Source organism: Rhamphochromis longiceps, linkage group LG22 (genome assembly GCF_057381845.1).
Source record: "Rhamphochromis longiceps isolate RC_006_pf linkage group LG22, R_longiceps_female_GT1.1, whole genome shotgun sequence".
NCBI lineage: Eukaryota > Metazoa > Chordata > Actinopteri > Cichliformes > Cichlidae > Rhamphochromis > Rhamphochromis longiceps.
The window spans coordinates 8,099,815-8,123,252 of NC_140577.1; the positions used below are offsets into that span (position 1 = coordinate 8,099,815).

General features: G+C 39.5%; 1 protein-coding gene across 1 annotated transcript; it reads left to right on the top strand.

Annotated features, from left to right (window-relative positions):
- Nucleotides 1-1,502: 1,502 nt before the first annotated feature.
- On the top strand, nucleotides 1,503-22,779 carry eif3eb (eukaryotic translation initiation factor 3, subunit E, b). The gene is made up of 13 exons (XM_085396081.1): nucleotides 1,503-1,661; nucleotides 2,120-2,237; nucleotides 2,917-3,034; nucleotides 3,182-3,224; nucleotides 4,329-4,433; nucleotides 4,540-4,665; nucleotides 6,291-6,415; nucleotides 6,738-6,864; nucleotides 6,955-7,056; nucleotides 20,926-21,035; nucleotides 21,321-21,423; nucleotides 21,601-21,735; nucleotides 22,437-22,779. Exons 1-13 carry the CDS (start codon nucleotides 1,572-1,574, stop codon nucleotides 22,473-22,475), a joined length of 1,341 nt encoding a protein of 446 aa, XP_085252207.1. The 5' UTR covers nucleotides 1,503-1,571; the 3' UTR covers nucleotides 22,476-22,779.
- The last annotated feature ends 659 nt before the right edge of the window (nucleotides 22,780-23,438 follow it).

Below are 23,438 nucleotides of genomic sequence, written 5' to 3' on the forward strand. Positions count from 1 at the left end.
GCCCAGTGCTTCTCTAAAAATGTGAAAAACACAGTCACTCACAATTCAACAATAAAAAAGATGTTTTTTTTCTTGTAGTTTTACTTATTTGAAAGGTGTCTTTACCTCGTGCCAAGTCAGAAACATTTAGTGCATCATGTTTCAGGTTGTCTGGAGTTTGCCTAACAGCTACAGGGGATAACCATCTGAATCTGTAATAACACAGACCAGCACACAGCTTGAGCTCGGAAACCAATCGTGCATTCATGTGGTTGGATTACTTACAGAGACACGGTGACATTATCAGAGCTATATGAGGTGGATTCTTTGATATTTCTTGCTCCAGAAAACATTATGCAACCTCAGAATACAAACTAAAAACTGAGCTGAGTAGATAGGATCAGCAGGGACTCCAGATATCTATCTTGTAATAAACTGTGACCCGCTGGGAAGACTACTGATTAAATATTTGACTGCATATTACATCTCACTAGGGAGCATTTGGTGTACAGCAATATTTAGGTAGGTAATATGTTTCAGATTTAAGAATGCAAGTGCCCAATGATCTTAAGCAGAACATCTAATTATCACTGACAGGAATTATCTTTTGACCTGCCAATGGTTTGCTTAGGCTGATTTGGAGTATTCATTAGGCAAATATGAGAATAATTTGATCTTAGTTAGATAATGAAAAAGAAGAGCAGACCAGTTTTAGTTATTTGTTTGTTTGTTTTTAATGAGCCCATTCATTGTTGTTGTTTGTTTTTTAGCTGTTGCCATTTGTCTGTGGATAAAGAGGGTTTTTTTCTTCTTTTAATTTTTAACCTTTTTTCTCTCATTTACCTAATTTTTACAGTATGTGCACTTACAACTTTGCTAATGTCTTTCATGACTTTTTCTTACCAATTAAAATAAAAAAATCTAAACAAAGTTACAAAGTGCTTCAACAAACAACACATAAAATATTTAAGAAGAGATAAAAGTGAAACAACATTAGGGCTGGGAATGCTGAAACAGAGGGAAAGAAAAGTGGAAATCAAAGACAAAAATTTAAAACAAATAAAAATTAAGAACTTTTAAAAACTCACTAGCAGAATAGTAAGTCTGGTTATTAAAATATGTCTTTAAGATGGATTTAAAAGTTGATAGTGAGCTTGTTGATCTCCTCAGGGATGTTGTTGCAGAGAGTGGGTGTCCTGACAGGAAAAGCCTGCTTGGTTCTCAGCCCAGACTGTGGGATGGCCACCAGAGCCTTGGTCGGGGACCTCAGGTCACAACCGGGGGCGCACAGTGGCAGAAAATCTCAACTATATTTTGTTGCGAGCACAGAGCGGGCTTAAAAGTCAACATTAAATTATTTTTATATAATTTAATTAATGGCTATTTAATTAATGGTTAACCAAATGAAGACAGGCAAGGATAGATGAATAGATAGATAGCTGGACTAAGGAGCCAAAATGAATGAAGCGCTCACCGGAAATGTGATGACGTCGCTTTAGCGGTCTCAAGGTCGGGGCGGGGCTCTGAGTTTCTCTAGCAGAGCCTTGTTGTCGCTCTTTTGTTAATAAAGTTTGCTTTTGAAGCCAGTCAAGATGGCAGAGTACGATCTCACCACCAAGATTGCACATTTTCTGGACCGGCATTTGGTTTTCCCTTTGCTGGAGTTCTTGTCTGTGAAAGAGGTATGGAGGTTTTTGCGTGATATGTGTAAAAGTAAAATGCAGTTGTTTATTGGCGGGGTTTATAGGGTGAAATATGATTGTGGCCGGCAGCGATGCGACCTAGCGAGCTAACTGGCTAACAGTCACGTTAGATAGCCGGTCATCTAGCAGCTAACAGCTAGTTTGCAACTGGGTATACACTTTAGTCCTTTATAACCAGATTATTGTTTTAATGCTAGTTGGCGACACCATAAGTGGTTAGAAAATGTATAAAACAGGCATGCAGTAGGTAACTGGCTTATGATTGTTACCCCGCGTGTTAACTTATAGCTTAGCGACTATAGTGAGCACATAGCATAACAGCTGACTGAATGGGAGGAACCCCATTCACGTGTCTGCTGTGATAATCCGGCGTTTCATTATTTGAATTTGCGTTTCAAAGGGAACCAATCCTGTGAATATGTGTGTTGTTGTAACAGATCTACAATGAGAAGGAACTCCTCCAGGGAAAGCTGGACCTACTCAGCGACACAAACATGGTGGATTTCGCCATGGATGTGTACAAAAATCTGTATCCGGACAAGGAAATCCCACACTGTAAGAAAACAACTCAACACTTTGCTTTGTTACAACACAGTAAGAAATGTTGTACCACAGACGCATTTGATTTGTTCACAATGCCTCTCACCACAGATGGGTTACAGACTCTTTAAGCTAGCAATGGTTTTTCCGTAGTTATACAGAGTTTTCTTGTGAATAAAACAAAGCGCTCTTGATTTTCCACTTAAATAATTGAGCCAGGTTTAATTTAGTAAAGCTTAAATGCATTTTAGTTATTTAAATGGGTTACAGTAATGTGCTTTATGGTAACACAAACTCTTTACTTTAACTATACGGGAACCAACCATTGTTATGTGTTTGGTCAACCCCAAAGGCCCCTTTTGATCTAGGAGAAAACCATCTTATCTTATGTATTGTTTCCTTAATCTTTAAGTTTAAGCAAAGTTTAGCATAGAAGCCAGACCTTTGTAGTGTAACTTTAATTACTGTCCAACTACTGATGAATCACACTTGGACAGTTTAGAGTTAAGAGATCATGAAATATTAGTAACATAATATGAACTTAGGTGGTTAAAGTTATTTTTAAGTTACATTTAAAGGGAACGTTTTGCTTTGGTTTTGTAGTGTCCTGCATTCATTTATTTGTTTTCAGCCAAAGTAAATCTGTCTACCTGCTGCTGATTTGTTTTTGATGTGTTTTATTGTTCTGCTTCAGCTTTAAGGGAGAAGAGAAGTACTGTAGTGGCCCAGCTGAAGCAGCTCCAGTCAGAGACGGAGCCAATCGTCAAGATGTTTGAAGACCCGGAGACCACTCGACAGATGCAGTCCACGAGGTCAGAAAAATTCATCTCTCTCAGAAGCCTTGTTCATTCTTCACTGCAGCTCTGATCAGATTACTCTTGTGATTTTTATTTATGTGATCTGTGAAAGTCGTCTAGCTGTTTGACATCATCTCATCTGTTTGTTTTAATCTTCACCAGGGATGGGAGGATGCTGTTTGACTATCTGTCAGAAAAGCACAATGTGAGTATTTAAATGTTAGCTGTGTATGCACAATGTGTTTCATATTTGGTAAAAGGTGCACTGCATTTTAATCTTGGAAGTTGGGAGCTAGATGTGTGCTTTAGTTTCCATAACAACCAGCTGTCACGGTGAGCCAGCAGGACTGTTATCCAAATCTGTGAATCCTTAAACATCAAACATGATGCACCAGTGTGCTCATTACTAATTCAAAAATCAGAGTAAATACTTGTTGATTTCTAATTAATTTCTTACCTTAATTTTAGTCTTTTAATCTAATGTACAGATAAATTACAGTTCTTATTACCGACTAGTCAGTGCATGCCAGCATTGTCCACATCGTGTGCATTAGAAAAGGGGGCTTGTTGTCAGGGAGGGGAGGGCTTTGTTTTACTAAAAAAGATGAAAGATGCTGCCACATTCACTAATCAGCCACTTGCTGTCAGCTTTCCAGCCTCTCCCTGTCAGATTTCTTAGAGAGGAAATTGATGGTAGCACTGTTTTAAACATGCAGCATTGATTTCACTGTACTGCACAGCTGTAGACTTAATATAATTTTCATTTTAGCCTGAATCAAGAGGATGTATAATCGACTAGTTAAACAGGAGAAAAACAAGATCAGATGATAACTCTAGTAGTCTGAAAACAGAATAAATGAGACAATGTTAAACATTATGAATATTGTGCCTGTATGTAAAGGCAATTTCAACCATTACTCAGCATTTAAGCATTTAATTGACTACTTACACACATCCTCACTTGATGTTATACCTTTTTAAAAATGACAGTTTTATCCCAAAAGTTGATTTTGTTCATTTAGATTTCATCGCTCATCCAAGAGGCTTCTTTGGTCTCAGCTAACGAGCAGTGGTGCTGGTTTCTGTCGTTATTCAGCAGCATTGTTTATAAGGCTGTGGGAAATCATCTGAGACTGAAGACGTTAGTTTGAATTGAGTGAAAACGCAGGTTAACAGAATCAACTTTGGGGGATTTTATTACCAAGTTCACTGATTATGCTTCAAGACAGTTTTATTATCGTACAGGTACTGATGGAAGAACTCAGTGAAATGTAGCTTCCATTTTAATCGCCTATATTTTACTTCCTAGTTTCGTCAAGAATATCTGGATACTCTTTACAAGTACGCCAAGTTCCAGTATGAATGCGGTAACTACTCTGGGGCTGCAGAATACCTCTACTTCTTCCGCGTCTTGGTAAGATGTGAACTTATACACTGTGTAGTAAATATGAAGTTGGATGCCTTTAATTTTTCTTAAACAGCACTTGGTGTGGTTTGATAACTTGTTGCTATCTGCTCAGGTCCCCTCAACAGACAGGAACGCACTGAGCTCCCTGTGGGGAAAATTGGCTTCTGAGATCCTGATGCAGAACTGGGAAGCAGCCATGGAGGATCTCACTCGTCTAAGGGAAACTATCGACAACAATGTAAGAAAATAATTAAAGAGATTGTTTGAGGTGCACATCCACTTCTCTGGTGTGCTCAAAAAAGTTGCATAACTTTGTTTGTTTTTTTGTTTTGTTTTTTAAAGTGCATTAAGATGCTTTTCTGATCGGCAAACATTTGTGTCAAACGCTGGTGATGAATTAAAGCCCCCAGTCACACAGACAGGTTGCCAACCTGTGGTCGATATAGAAAACGCTACAACAAAGGTGGATGTCAAGGCGACGATATACCTGCTGCTCGGTCTGTGGCTTTTCGTAAGACTTGGGACCACGCCATTGTTTTTTGTAGCATTTCACTCGTTGCTGGGTTTCAAAAATGGCGGTTTCGATTTTTGTGAATGCAATGCTCCCACGATTCATTGACTAACTGACCAGCCAATCAGTGGCACATCAATGTTACATTTTTAGTATCTGCTCGGATCACTTGGAGCCCCAGCTGAGCAGGTTTTGGTAGCAGGTACTGTGACCTAAAACCCTGAAAACTATGATGAACCGCGGTGCGTCGATCCAAGTAGGTACTAATGGAAAAGGGGCTGTAGTGTGACCGAGGCCTCAGTTTTGTGAATCTTGAGTCACACTGGCAGCAAAGCTTAAAAGCTCTGGCCAACCATGCTGTTCATGAGAGGCCATAGAAAGAGTTTCCTGGTGGTTTGTTTTCCACGTTTATGTGAATATAAAATAAGAAAGCACCAAATCCTGGTTAAGCATGATTAAAGTGTGTTTTACCCTTGGGTTTGCTTGGGTCCCTGTGACATAAATTTCAGCATCTGACAGTGAGCGTGAGGGTCCACACAGACATCTGCGTGTCTGCCTGTTTTTTGTGACTTGTTCATATTACAGTACACCAACCATGCATGGGAACAGACAGTAAACTTTAAAGAAGTATAAGAGGAATGACTACTCAGACGTCAGGTCTCCAGCTTTTCGTGTCCACAACAGAGTAAAATCCAGGCCTTCAGCTACTGTAGCCCAGCTTTAGAAGGGAGGACGGTACACCTGATTTCTCACTTTCATCATGAATAGAAACTAACTTACTGAGTCACATTTAATGCTGCTTGCAGGCAGCAATGAATGCTTTTTCCCCACATTCATTAGCGCACACTACTTGATGGGTATTGGCGGACAGATAAAACCGTGTGAAGTCAGAGCATTTGCCTGTTTTCAGCTTTTTATCTCTCAGCCGTAAAACGCAGATGGGAGAAGTTTGTGAATGCAATAACTTGACAATAAGGCCGTGTGGGATTTTAAAATTGATACCGTAGGTGCATCTACTAATCTTGGAAGAGTCGAATTTCAGTGACCCGATCTCAAGTTTGGGGTCGAAGGTCAACCTTTCTGAAAATCTTGTGAAAGTGATAACTCCAGAAGGAAGTCCCCAGGGATTTTCACATGTATACCATATGTGCATCTTCTAGGATGTTCTTTCATGTTCTTCTTTTTAAACTCCTGTGTAGTTGTTGGTTTTAGGTTTATAGTGGCAAAAATAATCCCTGGTATACAGACCAAGCTGTGCTGATGCCTGGCGTGTGGTTGTGTTTGCCGTATGCTGCGGGAAACCCCGGCCTGATGTCACATTTTCTCATGTTTTTTGTTGTGTTTCCTTTCAGTCTGTGAGCTCTCCACTCCAGTCACTCCAGCAGAGGACCTGGCTCATTCACTGGTCCCTCTTTGTGTTCTTCAACCATCCGAAAGGCAGGGACAACATAATCGAGCTCTTCCTCTACCAGCCTCAGTGAGTCACTGTATAATCAGTTATATCACAGAACAGTCATCTTTCTAATATAATGCCAGGCTTGTGCTCAGGCCACTGATGCGGTCATCTGCTTATGTTGGATGTTCCATCCTCAAGGACATTTGGACATCATTTTTTAAACCTTTGAACATTATTGAAGATATTACTAGTTTGACTGCCACCTTACTTTTGTATTATCAGTTTCTCTTTATGTGAATGCATTTTCTTGGTTCTTTTTTGAAATATAATGACTGCTGATACTACCAATTTAATTGTGAAGAATAACTTTTGTCTGGCTCCGTGCTGCCTTTGTGCTTTTCAGATACCTGAATGCCATCCAGACAATGTGCCCGCATATCCTGCGATATCTCACAACCGCAGTCATCACCAACAAAGATGTACGAAAGCGCAGGCAAGTTCTCAAGGACTTGGTGAAAGTCATTCAACAGGTAAGACCGAGAAACTGTTGATTATAGTAATTATTTCAAATGTGCCTTGAGGACTTAATCAACATGATGGCTTCTCTCTCACGCCTGAAGGAGTCCTACACATACAAGGACCCAATCACGGAGTTTGTGGAGTGTCTCTACGTGAACTTTGACTTCGACAGCGCACAGAAGAAGCTGAGGGAGTGCGAGTCGGTAAGAAAAGCATCCTGAGCGTCCTCGTTCAGTTTTTCGTCTTTGACGGTGTGCTTTTGTCATCGTGCACAGGCCTAAATCGCCCCACAAAAGTTGGCTGTCAGCTGGGACTGAGGGGTGATATGAAGCCCCCCTCAGCCTTGGTGCTGTGATCTCCTGAGTCCCAGGCATTTAACTTTGCAGCTATTCAACCCAAGCAAATCCATGTCTGGCCTGATTTGCTGGCTCTTACTTTTATTCAGTTTGATTTTCAAAGCGGAACAGCTGTCAGATTTCAGACTCGGTTGCCTTCTCTTTAAAAACCCTTGACTTCTATTTTGCAGTTGTGCTCGGGGACCACTTTGCACATTCTCGAAGCACTCTCATCAATTCGCTTTTAACCCCTCTTGTATAAATTATGCAGCGCTGGCAAAGCCTTCAACTATCCTGTCAGATACGCAGAGTGAGCGCAATGATGGAAGAATGAAGATAGTTCATTAAGAAAGTCTGTTGTCATGGATTCTGTTGGTTTGTAACACTCAAGAGGATATAAATTTACATTTTTAATTTTTCTTTCTCTGGAGATCAAAAACTTGTCTTAATTACTGTATAAACATGATTGCTTTTGTTTTGCGGTGTGCAGTTTGAGGATTAAAGTCTTGTTGAGAACTTGATTGACAGGAAGTAGTTGATGTCTGCACGGCCCTGCTTCGTGTCCTCTATGAAATATGAAAACAATCAGTGAGCTAGCAAGCTGCTTCAGTGTGGCTGAAGTGGTGAGTGACTTAATTTATTACACAACAGCTGTTTGCGAAATGAAACCACAATATCATCTGTCTGTCATCGGTGTGTTCATAAATCTAAACTCGCTCAAACATCCTTCCTCTGCGCTGCCGCTTTTATTTTTGTAGAAATGCAGTCGCAGCCTAGTAGTACTCTGTTTAGTGACAGATTTCTAATCATTAGGGATTTGAATGATGTTGGTAGGTTTTAAAAAACTGTTTTGTGCTCTCCAGTGATGGTTAAAAGGGCCGAATGTCCATGTGGGTTAAATTTAGTCATGACGATGGAGTTAAATACTGTGTACCGTACGTAGCTGCAAGAATGAGATTCTATAAATCTTAACCAGTGTTGTTGTGAGTGGTTAGTTTTTAGTAAAGACTCTGCTTTACCAGCTCTGATGCATTGCTGTCATAACCTCAAGTCAAAGAAATGCTTGACAGAATTTCCCAAATAAGTCTGTAGTGATCAACACAGGACACAACTTCTGTATTAAGCGGTTCTTTAAACGGTCTTAAATATTGCTTGGACAAGCACCATCCACAGCTTCGTCAGTCGATAGCAGACAGACCAGCAGATCAAACAGCTCTGAGGCACTAAATGAAAGAAAGCAGGACTTAAATGTGTAAATGTGGCGTCTGCAGAGTTTACTGTGAAAGTGTGGAATTGATTCAGTGCGCTACGTACAACCTGAGCTAATTGGGTGGATGCCGTAGGCATCCACACTATTGAGATCCTGTTTCTCTTTATTCTTTATTGTGTGGATGCTTTAAGCATCCACACTATTGAGTTCCTGTTTCTCTTTATTCTTTATTATTATTATTATTCCGGGTGTTTCCGTACACTTTTCGCCGTAGAACTACTTCCACAATTTTCAGCCGATTTTCACCATTCAAATTTTAAACTATTCTGCTATTTTTGCTCTTTCCGGCTATATCTTTTGGTATTTTTAACTATTATACTTTTTAAAATATTCCACTTTTTTCCTTTAATTTGTCCCATTGAAATTAATGGGAAACTTCAGCAATTCTGCTAAATTTTGCTTGTTTTTGAAACTTAACTACTTCCTCAAATTTTCACCTAGAACAACCATTCAAACTTTAAAATGTTCACAAATTATTGGGCTATTCATGTATGTTTCAGCTTTTTCAAATATTTTACCGTTTTACTTTTATGCCTCTTAAAGTTTTGAGTTGCAAAATTGTGATTTTTCACAAAATACATGCGTTGTTATGGTTGCTATGCTCTTGGCTTCCAGTGTGACACTGAAGCTTTTGCAGCCTTCTCTTCATGTCCGAACAACTGTTTGCTACTTCCTCAATTTTCACTCAACTTCCACAAATTATACATCAAAACGTAGGTATTTTTGCTGGCTTTCAGAAAATGTCACTATCATTGTTGTGGGATTTATAGAATTTTGGCAAATCTCCTCAGACCAACACAAGGTCTCAAAACTCTGCATAGAAAGTCAATGGAGAGCTTGTTCAAAATCATCGCTGGATCTCTGTAATGAGAGGCATATTCGAATCGTCATATCTCCTTAACGAAGCAAAGTTAAGACATGAGGCTTGTCCCGGTATATCTTCAGACACTCCTGACACTCACAATTCAAGAATTTCTTTCTCACCTATTACCGTTCTGAAATGAGTTGGACTTGTTTGAGGGTAGGAAATTCGTCCTTCGCTCAGATTTCTTCAGATTTCAAACTGTGGAAATGAACCACTTTTTTCTCTCGTCATAACTTTTTGTTGGATTTCCACAGAGACCTGAAAATTTCCATGATTGTTCACCAAAGCCTGCTGTCTCTTACGGTGAAAGAATGATATCGATACTCCAAATAGATTTAGAGTTACAAAGCGTTGTTTGAGGGCAAGTCAAGGCAGTTTTTGCTTCGCTCTACTCAGTTATGGTGCATTACAAGTCAAATATCTTTAATAATTCATATTTTAATGATAAATTGTAAACACTGGAAGATTCCCCCATCTCTTCTGAACAAAACGGTGTAAGAATGACGGCTCTAGCCCCTACGGTTAGGAAATTATGGTCATTTGTTTGAGGGGAGTCATCACTATGAGAAATAGGCTGCAATAATCCTGTGCCTCTCTGTGCTGCGTGTGTAAAAAGAGGCACATGTTTTGGCGGGAAAAAGTACACAGGCTCTCTGATTGGTGGATTCAAATTCAGCAGCTCCCAGGCTGACCTAGAAACTTACTTCTCTCTCCCTGTGCATTTTTTTGCTGATTTTTTCATTTAACAAGTATATTTGAGGGACCCTCAGCATGTTCAGCATTTTTTCAGCTGTCCATTTTGCTTTTCCAATTTTTCTGTTTAACTGATTACTATTGTGCTAAATCATACTATTTCTGCTATTTTATAAGATTTGTGCCTAATATAGTATTTCTGCTAAATTACAGTATTTCTGCTTTTTATACTATTTGTGCTAAAACATAGTATTTCTACTAAATGTAGTATTTATGCTTAATCATAGTATTTCTATATATTTCTGCCAGGTCCCCAGGCAGCCAATCCTCTGTGAGGACTTAGACATTCAAATTTTCAAATCAGGGCCTGCACGGTTTCCCAGCCAATCATATATGTGTCCTGAGGCATTCAAATTTGCATATTGGGGCCTTCATGGCTTCTAAGCCAGCCAATCATATCTGAGGGCTGAGGAATTCAAATCCACAAATCAGGGCCTGCACGGCTTCCCAGGCAGCCAATCATATATGTGGCCTCAGGCATTCAAATTTGCATATTGGGGAATTCGTGGCTTCTAAGTCAACAAGTCATCCATGTCGTATATCTCTAAAAATTCACATTTTAATGATAAATTGTTAACACTGGAAGATTCCCCCATCTCTTCTGAACAAAACGGTGTAAGAATGACCGCTCTAGCCCCTACGGTTAGGAAATTATGGTCATTTGTTTGTGGGGAGTCCTCACTATGAGAAATAGGCTGCAATAATCCTGTGCCTCTCTGTGCTGCGTGTGTAAAAAGATGCACATGTTTTGGCGGGAAAACGTAAACAGCCACTCTGATTGGTGGATTTAAATTCGGCAGCTCTCTCCCTCTGTGTGTGTGTGTGTGTGTGTGTGTGTGTGTGTGTGTGTGTGTGTGTGTGTGTTTAGTGGGAGAGAGAGAGGACCCTGCCCTTATTTGGCAGCATGTCATTGTAGGATTTAAATTGAATATAGTTAGACTGGTTGACTGAATTGGATCTTGTGTGTGTGTCTCTCTGTGCATGTGTGTTTCCTCATGTGTACATATTTGTAATTGTGTGGCTGTCATAAATTTTTTTTCAGATTTTTGTCATTTAACAAGTATATTTGAGGGACCCTCAGCATGTTCAGCATTTTTTCAGCTGTCCATTTTGCTTTTCCAATTTTTCTGTTTAACTTATTACTATTGTGCTAAATCATACTATTTCTGCTATTTTATAAGATTTGTGCTTAATATAGTATTTCTGCTAAATGTAGTATTTATGCTTAATCATATTATTTCTGCTTTTCATAGGATTTGTGCTTAATATAGTATTTCTGCTAAATTTAGTATGTCTGCCAAATTATAATATTTGTGCTAAAACATAGTCTTAATTTAAAATTACAATATTCATAGTTCATCACAGTGTCTCTGGTAAATCACAATATTTCTGCTCTGTTGTACTATTTTTCTAAATCATAGTGTTTCTGCAATGTTTAAGTATTTTTGGCTAAATATATTCTTTCTGTTATCTTATACTATTTCTCCTAAATTCTTGTATTTTTGAGAAGTTATCATGTTTCTGGTAAGTTACAATATTTCTGCTAAATTCTGCTATGCTATTGTATCTCTGCCAAGTATTATGTTTCCTCTAAGATATTGCAGTTCTGCTAAGTTATTCCATTTTAGCAAACTTCTTTTGCTTCTGCAAAGTTTTTACAATTTCTGCAACTTTTCAGCTTTTTCAGCTACTTTTTGCATACAGCTTCAGCTTTAAGCATCCACACTGCATTTTCGCAGGAAATGCAAATTTTTCTAGTTGGGTGGATGCCGTAGGCATCCACACTATTGAGATCCTGTTTCTCTTTATTCTTTATCCTTTATTATTCTAGTTGCTCCGTTTCTTTGCCGCTTAACTACTCCCTCAGTTTTCAGCCGATTTTTACCATTCAAACTCTAAACTGTTCTGCTATTTCTGCTTTCGACTGCTATATCTTTTGGTACTTATTACTATTATACTTTTTAAAATATTACACTTTTTTCCTTTAATTTGTCCCATTGAAATGAATGGGAAACTTCTACAATTCTGCTAAAACTTGCTTGTCTTTGAAACTTAACTACTTCCTCATACTTTCACCTAGAAACTCCATTCAAACTTTAAAACGTTCTCAGATGATTGGGCTATTCCTGTGTGATTCAGCTTTTTCATATCTGTTACCGTTTTCATGTAATGACTCTTTAAGTTTTCAGTTACAACTTTGTGATTTTTCAGAAAATACATGTGTTGCTATGGTTGCTATGCAATTAACTCCCACTGCACACTCGTCCGTTCTGAATTTTCTCTTCATGTCTGAACAACTCCTTGCTACTCGCTCAATTTCCACTCAACTTCCACAAATTATACATCAAAACGTAGGTATTTTTGCTGGCTTTAAGACAGTGTCACTATAATTATTGTGAGAGTTACGTTTTTTTCACAATTTGCCTCGAAGTGACACATGGTCTAAAAACTCCCCATTCAAAGTCTATGGGGAGGTTGTGAAACTCAGAGCTGAAATACTGAAACTGAAGGCATTTTCAAATCGTCATATCTCCTTAACGAAGCAAAGTTAAGACATGAGGCTTGTCCCTGTATATCTTCAGACACTCCTGACACTCACAATTCAAGAATTATTTTCTCACCTATTACCGTTCTGAGATGAGTTAGACTTGTTTGAGGGGTGGAAATCTGTCCTCCTCTCATTTTTCAAATTCCGAAAATGAAGCCGTTTCTTCTCTCGTCATATCTCCGCGACGGAGATACAAAGAGCTATGTAAATCGCAGTCAAAGTACACCAAAGTCCGCTGATTCACCCAGTGCAAGAATTATGCTTCTATCCCACCTAGTTTTTGAGTTACACGACGTTTTGTAACTCCAAAAAACGGCGTTTTTCGCGTCTCACCGCGATCTAATTCTGACTCCTCATCACCCTTTTTTTCAAAGCGCCCGCCCCCTTAGAGGTGGCGCGATTGGTAATGACACCGCTCTTCAGACCAGAGGTCGTGGGTTCGATTCCACCTTGGCCCACATGTTTTTTTTTTAACTACAAATTTATACACTATCACAGACCGGTAATTCATATTGATAATTTATTACAATTCTGCAAAGTTTAATGATTTTAGCAGCTTTTCTAATATGGACCTCAGATTCTGGTTAACAGTCTATGGCAGAAATACATACAAGTACACAGCCTGATGAAGCAGACAGAAGCAGTACCTCTGATTGGTTCCGCAGTTTCACCTCTTATCAGCACAAATCTCACCCTCTTCTGCTGTTTTCACCTCTTTTCTGCTAATTTGAGCTTCTGTTCCACAGTGCACTCAGCCTCTTCTGCTGTTTTCATTAGAATTTTAAGCTTTTCCACCTTTTTTCAGTTACGTGAGAACCAGTTTGGCTCTATGAGTAGCTGAAAAATATCAGCCTCTTCTGCTGTTTTAGCAGGATTTCAGAGTTCAGCTTTTTCACTTGTTTTAAGCACAAATTTCAGTTTCTTTACCTCATTTCACAACAAAGTTCTTCCTCTTCACCTCTTTTCTGCTAATTTGAGCTGCTGCTCCACAGTGCACATTTTCCCTCTCATCATATCTTTGCTTGTGACCAGAACTCATTTGGCTCAGAGGGTAGGGCATCTGTCGTGAGACCCGGTGGCAGAGGTTCGAATCCTACCTGTGACAGCTGCTACACATGTTCACTGCTTGCATGCGCTCTGCTTTCTTGACACTCTCCAGTGTGTCATTACACATACAGCCATCTTCAGCAAGCACTTCTGCTTCTACACTTCTTTTCAACTCGGCTTTTTGCTTCTTTACCTCTTTTCAGCAGAAATTATTCCTCTTCACCTCTTTTCTGCTAATTAGAGCTCCTGCTCCACAGTGCACTTAGCCTCTTCTGCTGTTTTCATTAGAATTTTAAGCTTTTCCACCTTTTTTCAGTTACGTGAGAACCAGTTTGGCTCAGTGAGTAGCTGAAAAATATCAGCCTCTACTACTGTTTTAGCAGGATTTCAGAGTTCAGCTTTTTCACTTGTTTTAAGCACAAATTTCAGTTTCTTTACCTCATTTCACAACAAAGTTCTTCCTCTTCACCTCTTTTCTGCTAATTTGAGCTTCTGCTCCACAGTGCACATTTTCTCTCTCATCATATATTTGCTTGAGACCAGAACTCATTTGGCTCAGAGGGTAGGGCAGCTGCCGTGAGACCCGGGGGCAGAGTTTCGAATCCTACCTGTGACAGTTGCTACACATGTTCCCTGCTTGCATGCGCTCTGCTTTCTTGACACTCTCCAGTGTGTCATTACACATACAGCCATCTTCAGCAAGCACTTCTACACCTCTTTTCAACTCATCTTTTTGCTTCTTTACCTCTTTTCAGCAGAACTTCTTCTGATTCACCTCTTTTCTGCTAAATGTTTAGCCTTTTCACCTCTTATTAGCACAATACTAAGCAGCTTCTGCTAATTTCACCAGAATTGTCAGTCTCTCCACCTCTTCTTTGTAAGAATCAGTTTGGTCCAGTAAGGTGAGACGCCGCCTATAGATCAGAAAGGCCAGGTTCGAATCTCGCTCAGGGCAATGTTTTTTGTTTTTTCAACTTTTTCTGCTTTTTTCAGCAGAAATCTTCAGCGTAAGGCATCCACACAGCATTTTCGCAGGAAATGCAATTTTTTCTAGTTCTTTATCCTTTATTATTCTAGTTGCTCCGTTTCTTTGCCGCTTAACTACTCCCTCAGTTTTCAGCCGATTTTTACCATTCAAACTCTAAACTGTTCTGCTATTTCTGCTTTCGACTGCTATATCTTTTGGTACTTATTACTATTATACTTTTTAAAATATTACACTTTTTTCCTTTAATTTGTCCCATTGAAATGAATGGGAAACTTCTACAATTCTGCTAAAACTTGCTTGTCTTTGAAACTTAACTACTTCCTCATACTTTCACCTAGAAACTCCATTCAAACTTTAAAACGTTCTCAGATGATTGGGCTATTCCTGTGTGATTCAGCTTTTTCATATCTGTTACCGTTTTCATGTAATGACTCTTTAAGTTTTCAGTTACAACTTTGTGATTTTTCAGAAAATACATGTGTTGCTATGGTTGCTATGCAATTAACTCCCACTGCACACTCGTCCGTTCTGAATTTTCTCTTCATGTCTGAACAACTCCTTGCTACTCGCTCAATTTCCACTCAACTTCCACAAATTATACATCAAAACGTAGGTATTTTTGCTGGCTTTAAGACAGTGTCACTATAATTATTGTGAGAGTTACGTTTTTTTCACAATTTGCCTCGAAGTGACACATGGTCTAAAAACTCCCCATTCAAAGTCTATGGGGAGGTTGTGAAACTCAGAGCTGAAATACTGAAACTGAAGGCATTTTCAAATCGTCATATCTCCTTAACGAAGCAAAGTTAAGACATGAGGCTTGTCCCTGTATATCTTCAGACACTCCTGACACTCACAATTCAAGAATTATTTTCTCACCTATTACCGTTCTGAGATGAGTTAGACTTGTTTGAGGGGTGGAAATCTGTCCTCCTCTCATTTTTCAAATTCCGAAAATGAAGCCGTTTCTTCTCTCGTCATATCTCCGCGACGGAGATACAAAGAGCTATGTAAATCGCAGTCAAAGTACACCAAAGTCCGCTGATTCACCCAGTGCAAGAATTATGCTTCTATCCCACCTAGTTTTTGAGTTACACGACGTTTTGTAACTCCAAAAAACGGCGTTTTTCGCGTCTCACCGCGATCTAATTCTGACTCCTCATCACCCTTTTTTTCAAAGCGCCCGCCCCCTTAGAGGTGGCGCGATTGGTAATGACACCGCTCTTCAGACCAGAGGTCGTGGGTTCGATTCCACCTTGGCCCACATGTTTTTTTTTTAACTACAAATTTATACACTATCACAGACCGGTAATTCATATTGATAATTTATTACAATTCTGCAAAGTTTAATGATTTTAGCAGCTTTTCTAATATGGACCTCAGATTCTGGTTAACAGTCTATGGCAGAAATACATACAAGTACACAGCCTGATGAAGCAGACAGAAGCAGTACCTCTGATTGGTTCCGCAGTTTCACCTCTTATCAGCACAAATCTCACCCTCTTCTGCTGTTTTCACCTCTTTTCTGCTAATTTGAGCTTCTGTTCCACAGTGCACTCAGCCTCTTCTGCTGTTTTCATTAGAATTTTAAGCTTTTCCACCTTTTTTCAGTTACGTGAGAACCAGTTTGGCTCAATGAGTAGCTGAAAAATATCAGCCTCTTCTGCTGTTTTAGCAGGATTTCAGAGTTCAGCTTTTTCACTTGTTTTAAGCACAAATTTCAGTTTCTTTACCTCATTTCACAACAAAGTTCTTCCTCTTCACCTCTTTTCTGCTAATTTGAGCTGCTGCTCCACAGTGCACATTTTCCCTCTCATCATATCTTTGCTTGTGACCAGAACTCATTTGGCTCAGAGGGTAGGGCATCTGTCGTGAGACCCGGTGGCAGAGGTTCGAATCCTACCTGTGACAGCTGCTACACATGTTCACTGCTTGCATGCGCTCTGCTTTCTTGACACTCTCCAGTGTGTCATTACACATACAGCCATCTTCAGCAAGCACTTCTGCTTCTACACTTCTTTTCAACTCGGCTTTTTGCTTCTTTACCTCTTTTCAGCAGAAATTATTCCTCTTCACCTCTTTTCTGCTAATTAGAGCTCCTGCTCCACAGTGCACTTAGCCTCTTCTGCTGTTTTCATTAGAATTTTAAGCTTTTCCACCTTTTTTCAGTTACGTGAGAACCAGTTTGGCTCAGTGAGTAGCTGAAAAATATCAGCCTCTACTACTGTTTTAGCAGGATTTCAGAGTTCAGCTTTTTCACTTGTTTTAAGCACAAATTTCAGTTTCTTTACCTCATTTCACAACAAAGTTCTTCCTCTTCACCTCTTTTCTGCTAATTTGAGCTTCTGCTCCACAGTGCACATTTTCTCTCTCATCATATATTTGCTTGAGACCAGAACTCATTTGGCTCAGAGGGTAGGGCAGCTGCCGTGAGACCCGGGGGCAGAGTTTCGAATCCTACCTGTGACAGTTGCTACACATGTTCCCTGCTTGCATGCGCTCTGCTTTCTTGACACTCTCCAGTGTGTCATTACACATACAGCCATCTTCAGCAAGCACTTCTACACCTCTTTTCAACTCATCTTTTTGCTTCTTTACCTCTTTTCAGCAGAACTTCTTCTGATTCACCTCTTTTCTGCTAAATGTTTAGCCTTTTCACCTCTTATTAGCACAATACTAAGCAGCTTCTGCTAATTTCACCAGAATTGTCAGTCTCTCCACCTCTTCTTTGTAAGAATCAGTTTGGTCCAGTAAGGTGAGACGCCGCCTATAGATCAGAAAGGCCAGGTTCGAATCTCGCTCAGGGCAATGTTTTTTGTTTTTTCAACTTTTTCTGCTTTTTTCAGCAGAAATCTTCAGCGTAAGGCATCCACACAGCATTTTCGCAGGAAATGCAATTTTTTTTTTTCTAGTTATCCTTTATTATTCTAGTTGCTCCGTTTCTTTGCCGCTTAACTACTCCCTCAGTTTTCAGCCGATTTTTACCATTCAAACTCTAAACTGTTCTGCTATTTCTGCTTTCGACTGCTATATCTTTTGGTACTTATTACTATTATACTTTTTAAAATATTACACTTTTTTCCTTTAATTTGTCCCATTGAAATGAATGGGAAACTTCTACAATTCTGCTAAAACTTGCTTGTCTTTGAAACTTAACTACTTCCTCATACTTTCACCTAGAAACTCCATTCAAACTTTAAAACGTTCTCAGATGATTGGGCTATTCCTGTGTGATTCAGCTTTTTCATATCTGTTACCGTTTTCATGTAATGACTCTTTAAGTTTTCAGTTACAACTTTGTGATTTTTCAGAAAATACATGTGTTGCTATGGTTGCTATGCAATTAACTCCCACTGCACACTCGTCCGTTCTGAATTTTCTCTTCATGTCTGAACAACTCCTTGCTACTCGCTCAATTTCCACTCAACTTCCACAAATTATACATCAAAACGTAGGTATTTTTGCTGGCTTTAAGACAGTGTCACTATAATTATTGTGAGAGTTACGTTTTTTTCACAATTTGCCTCGAAGTGACACATGGTCTAAAAACTCCCCATTCAAAGTCTATGGGGAGGTTGTGAAACTCAGAGCTGAAATACTGAAACTGAAGGCATTTTCAAATCGTCATATCTCCTTAACGAAGCAAAGTTAAGACATGAGGCTTGTCCCTGTATATCTTCAGACACTCCTGACACTCACAATTCAAGAATTATTTTCTCACCTATTACCGTTCTGAGATGAGTTAGACTTGTTTGAGGGGTGGAAATCTGTCCTCCTCTCATTTTTCAAATTCCGAAAATGAAGCCGTTTCTTCTCTCGTCATATCTCCGCGACGGAGATACAAAGAGCTATGTAAATCGCAGTCAAAGTACACCAAAGTCCGCTGATTCACCCAGTGCAAGAATTATGCTTCTATCCCACCTAGTTTTTGAGTTACACGACGTTTTGTAACTCCAAAAAACGGCGTTTTTCGCGTCTCACCGCGATCTAATTCTGACTCCTCATCACCCTTTTTTTCAAAGCGCCCGCCCCCTTAGAGGTGGCGCGATTGGTAATGACACCGCTCTTCAGACCAGAGGTCGTGGGTTCGATTCCACCTTGGCCCACATGTTTTTTTTTTAACTACAAATTTATACACTATCACAGACCGGTAATTCATATTGATAATTTATTACAATTCTGCAAAGTTTAATGATTTTAGCAGCTTTTCTAATATGGACCTCAGATTCTGGTTAACAGTCTATGGCAGAAATACATACAAGTACACAGCCTGATGAAGCAGACAGAAGCAGTACCTCTGATTGGTTCCGCAGTTTCACCTCTTATCAGCACAAATCTCACCCTCTTCTGCTGTTTTCACCTCTTTTCTGCTAATTTGAGCTTCTGTTCCACAGTGCACTCAGCCTCTTCTGCTGTTTTCATTAGAATTTTAAGCTTTTCCACCTTTTTTCAGTTACGTGAGAACCAGTTTGGCTCAATGAGTAGCTGAAAAATATCAGCCTCTTCTGCTGTTTTAGCAGGATTTCAGAGTTCAGCTTTTTCACTTGTTTTAAGCACAAATTTCAGTTTCTTTACCTCATTTCACAACAAAGTTCTTCCTCTTCACCTCTTTTCTGCTAATTTGAGCTGCTGCTCCACAGTGCACATTTTCCCTCTCATCATATCTTTGCTTGTGACCAGAACTCATTTGGCTCAGAGGGTAGGGCATCTGTCGTGAGACCCGGTGGCAGAGGTTCGAATCCTACCTGTGACAGCTGCTACACATGTTCACTGCTTGCATGCGCTCTGCTTTCTTGACACTCTCCAGTGTGTCATTACACATACAGCCATCTTCAGCAAGCACTTCTGCTTCTACACTTCTTTTCAACTCGGCTTTTTGCTTCTTTACCTCTTTTCAGCAGAAATTATTCCTCTTCACCTCTTTTCTGCTAATTAGAGCTCCTGCTCCACAGTGCACTTAGCCTCTTCTGCTGTTTTCATTAGAATTTTAAGCTTTTCCACCTTTTTTCAGTTACGTGAGAACCAGTTTGGCTCAGTGAGTAGCTGAAAAATATCAGCCTCTACTACTGTTTTAGCAGGATTTCAGAGTTCAGCTTTTTCACTTGTTTTAAGCACAAATTTCAGTTTCTTTACCTCATTTCACAACAAAGTTCTTCCTCTTCACCTCTTTTCTGCTAATTTGAGCTTCTGCTCCACAGTGCACATTTTCTCTCTCATCATATATTTGCTTGAGACCAGAACTCATTTGGCTCAGAGGGTAGGGCAGCTGCCGTGAGACCCGGGGGCAGAGTTTCGAATCCTACCTGTGACAGTTGCTACACATGTTCCCTGCTTGCATGCGCTCTGCTTTCTTGACACTCTCCAGTGTGTCATTACACATACAGCCATCTTCAGCAAGCACTTCTACACCTCTTTTCAACTCATCTTTTTGCTTCTTTACCTCTTTTCAGCAGAACTTCTTCTGATTCACCTCTTTTCTGCTAAATGTTTAGCCTTTTCACCTCTTATTAGCACAATACTAAGCAGCTTCTGCTAATTTCACCAGAATTGTCAGTCTCTCCACCTCTTCTTTGTAAGAATCAGTTTGGTCCAGTAAGGTGAGACGCCGCCTATAGATCAGAAAGGCCAGGTTCGAATCTCGCTCAGGGCAATGTTTTTTGTTTTTTCAACTTTTTCTGCTTTTTTCAGCAGAAATCTTCAGCGTAAGGCATCCACACAGCATTTTCGCAGGAAATGCAATTTTTTCTAGTTACTTTTGTAATGCTCCTTTTGTGTTTTTATTTCCCTTTTATTTCGTTTTTAATAGAAATTTGCCATCCACTGCTGTCTGCTGTAAATATAAAAGCATTACTTACTTCAGCTGCGAGTTCTGACAGCCCTGTGTGATTATACAAAAAAAGCCTCTGTAGAAATGTGTGCTGCATCGTTACTTGGATGGTTTTCACTGAGATATTTTAATATGCAGGTTTGAATAACCAGTAGCTGAAGATCTAAATCACAGAAAATATTTGCCTGCACATAATGTGTGGCTGCCATGTGGTGGTATTATTATGCTCTGAATATACGCACCTTTTCAGCACTGCAGGGTGAGGGTTGTAATCTTTCGGGGCAGAAATGTAGTTATTTCCTTGCTGAAAAGCAAACCCTGTATTTGGCAGAGGGGAACTAAAAATTGCTCATTTGTAGAACATTCGGTCTTCTGTTTGTTCCTGGTATGTATAAACCCTGATGGATGCTCACCACTCTGGTGTTTTTGTCCCTGTCAGGTTCTTGTGAACGACTTCTTTCTGGTCGCTTGTCTGGAGGACTTCATCGAGAATGCCCGACTCTTCATCTTTGAAACCTTTTGCCGCATTCATCAGTGCATCAGCATCAAGTATGTCAGGGTTTTTTATGCAGTGTCTTTATTTCTGAAGTTATAATTGCTTTTAGAGGAAAAGTTTTATTTTTTTAAACCTACAAGATCTGTAAACTTTTTGTGCCCAGTTGATTCATATTCTGAACTTGTTTGACCTCTGTGCTCCCATATTTATTTACTTTGTTTTTTTTTAACCTCGTGTCCTTGTTCTTTTAAAGTATATTCAAAAGCAGACTTTTGGATTTAACCAGAGGATATTTACTGAAATGAAACGCCTCGTCCTCTTTCACTCTCTCCTCCCAGCATGCTGGCAGACAAACTCAACATGACGCCTGAGGAGGCGGAGAGGTGGATCGTCAACCTCATCCGTAACGCCAGACTTGATGCCAAGATCGACTCAAAACTGGTGAGGCTCTGCATTCGCTGATCCAGATGAGCTTCAAATCACTGAGCGTAAACAGCCATGACTGCTGATTTGAGTAGTAACACTGTGTATTTCTTTGCTTGTCAGAGCGCTATTTTTGAAGTACTTTAAAATCAGTCCTTGAGGGGGGAAATATTAATTCCTGCGAGTGTTTCTCAGGGTCACGTCGTGATGGGCAACAACGCAGTGTCGCCGTACCAACAGGTGATCGAGAAGACCAAGAGCTTGTCCTTCCGCAGCCAGATGTTGGCGATGAACATTGAGAAAAAGATGGCACACAGCAGCAGGAACGAGGTAATCTGAGGACTTTGCACAGGGATTAAAAGATGTCACCCATTGGTCGTGTTTGTTGTTGCTGGAAGACAAAATGAACAGCACAGTGAAGCATTTCTGTTTGGTCCAACAAAGTTAAGAAAACTAAATTTTCTTGCAAACATCATGACAGCATTTGATTGTAACGCTGGCAGCAAACCATCATTTCTATTCAGTATTTTATTCAAGCCTGAGTGAATACTGCAGGATTTTTATCTGTGCAGGATAACAGTAAGCATGATCACTCGTCTGTGATTTCATTTTTAAAAAACATATTGGGACAAGTGAATTAAAACACAATTTAAAATGCAAACGTTTGTGTTTGTATTTAAAGATACAAATGTGTCTCACCTGCCTAATCATGTGTCAGACGCTTTTCCTTCATGCTACTGCCCTCTGGTGGATAAATGTGGAAAAACAGGAGCATATATCTCATTGTATTTGTCTCAGTTCGTTATAATTATGGCTCCTGGTTTTCTTTTCCTTTTTTAATTTTGCAGTACTTCAGTAGTTTTTGTAAGATTTTATTATTTTAATGTGAACTTTTTTCCCAGCTGTCAGTCAGTTTGACAGAATAGCTGGCAGGTATTTTTTATTATGATGGTTCCTAATTTGGAACAAATTTCTTGTTACCTTTGTGTTTGTTCTCTTTTTGATGTGTTTTTTTTGTGTCATTTCCTCAGACACCAAACTGGGCTGCTCAGGACTCCGGCTTCTACTGAGCATGAGCTGAAACGAGCATCAGGAAGATTCGGAAGCCTCTCGGGATGTTATTGAAGCTTTTTATTGACAGATTTGTCGGTTTATCCACCGTTTTTATTTAACTGCCTGTCATTGAACAATAAAAGCAATGAAGCGAGGCAGCTTATTGACACTCAAGATGTTACATGATAACCTATTTATAATCTGCTATGAGTAGATTTATTTTTATTTGTTTTTTAAGATGAAGCTTATTTCCTTGCACTCTGAAAGTAATCATCTAAAAACCTACATGACAGTTTACATTAAAGATTTCTGCCCCCCCTTTATTGATGTCCTATGTCGTCTTTCAGCCACTAGATGGCACAGTTGGTTTACTTTTCGTTTGATGCTTGCAGATCTGCAGACAGTGGTAACATTTCAAAAGTTGCACATCTGTAAGACTGCAATGACTTTAATTTTGAGTTTCTATGATTTGCTGACAAATGAATGAAACTTGTAACTTTTGCAAACACTCGCTGTTAGAGGAAAATCTCTCATAAGGTTAAGCGTCAGGTGCAGCCTTGGATCATTTTCAGTTCGTGTGTTTCTATTAATCCTAACATGCGGCGTTTTTGTTTCTGCTCGTGCAGTTATTGTTGAACCGCACCTTTTTCTAAAGATTGAATGACACAGTAATGACTACTTCAAGATAGCACATCCTCAGTAAATATTTGCGGTGTGTAAATGCCCTGTAAAACCAGTCTTCAGTACTTTACTTTAGAAACTTCTATGTAAGGACGTGGGTTCCTTTAAAACTGGTTGGGTGACTGGTTCTATTTAATTAACGTGTGTTGTGTCTTTTTGCTTTGTTACTATCGGTGAGAGATAATCTGGATCTTACTGTGCAGGTTAGATGTTGTGTGAAGAAATGGAAGTGCGGCTGCAGCACAAGATCACCTTTATAACACCGTCTAGTGTCAGAATGTGACTCTACCCTGTAATTA

Coding starts and splice junctions, on each gene's coding strand:
- eif3eb (XM_085396081.1), top strand. CDS start 1,572: ATGGCAGAGTACGATCTCACCACCAAGATTGCACATTTTCTGGACCGG. Junction 2,238..2,916: donor GGACAAGGAAATCCCACACT/GTAAGAAAACAA, acceptor GTTCTGCTTCAG/CTTTAAGGGAGAAGAGAAGT. Junction 4,666..6,290: donor GGGAAACTATCGACAACAAT/GTAAGAAAATAA, acceptor GTTTCCTTTCAG/TCTGTGAGCTCTCCACTCCA.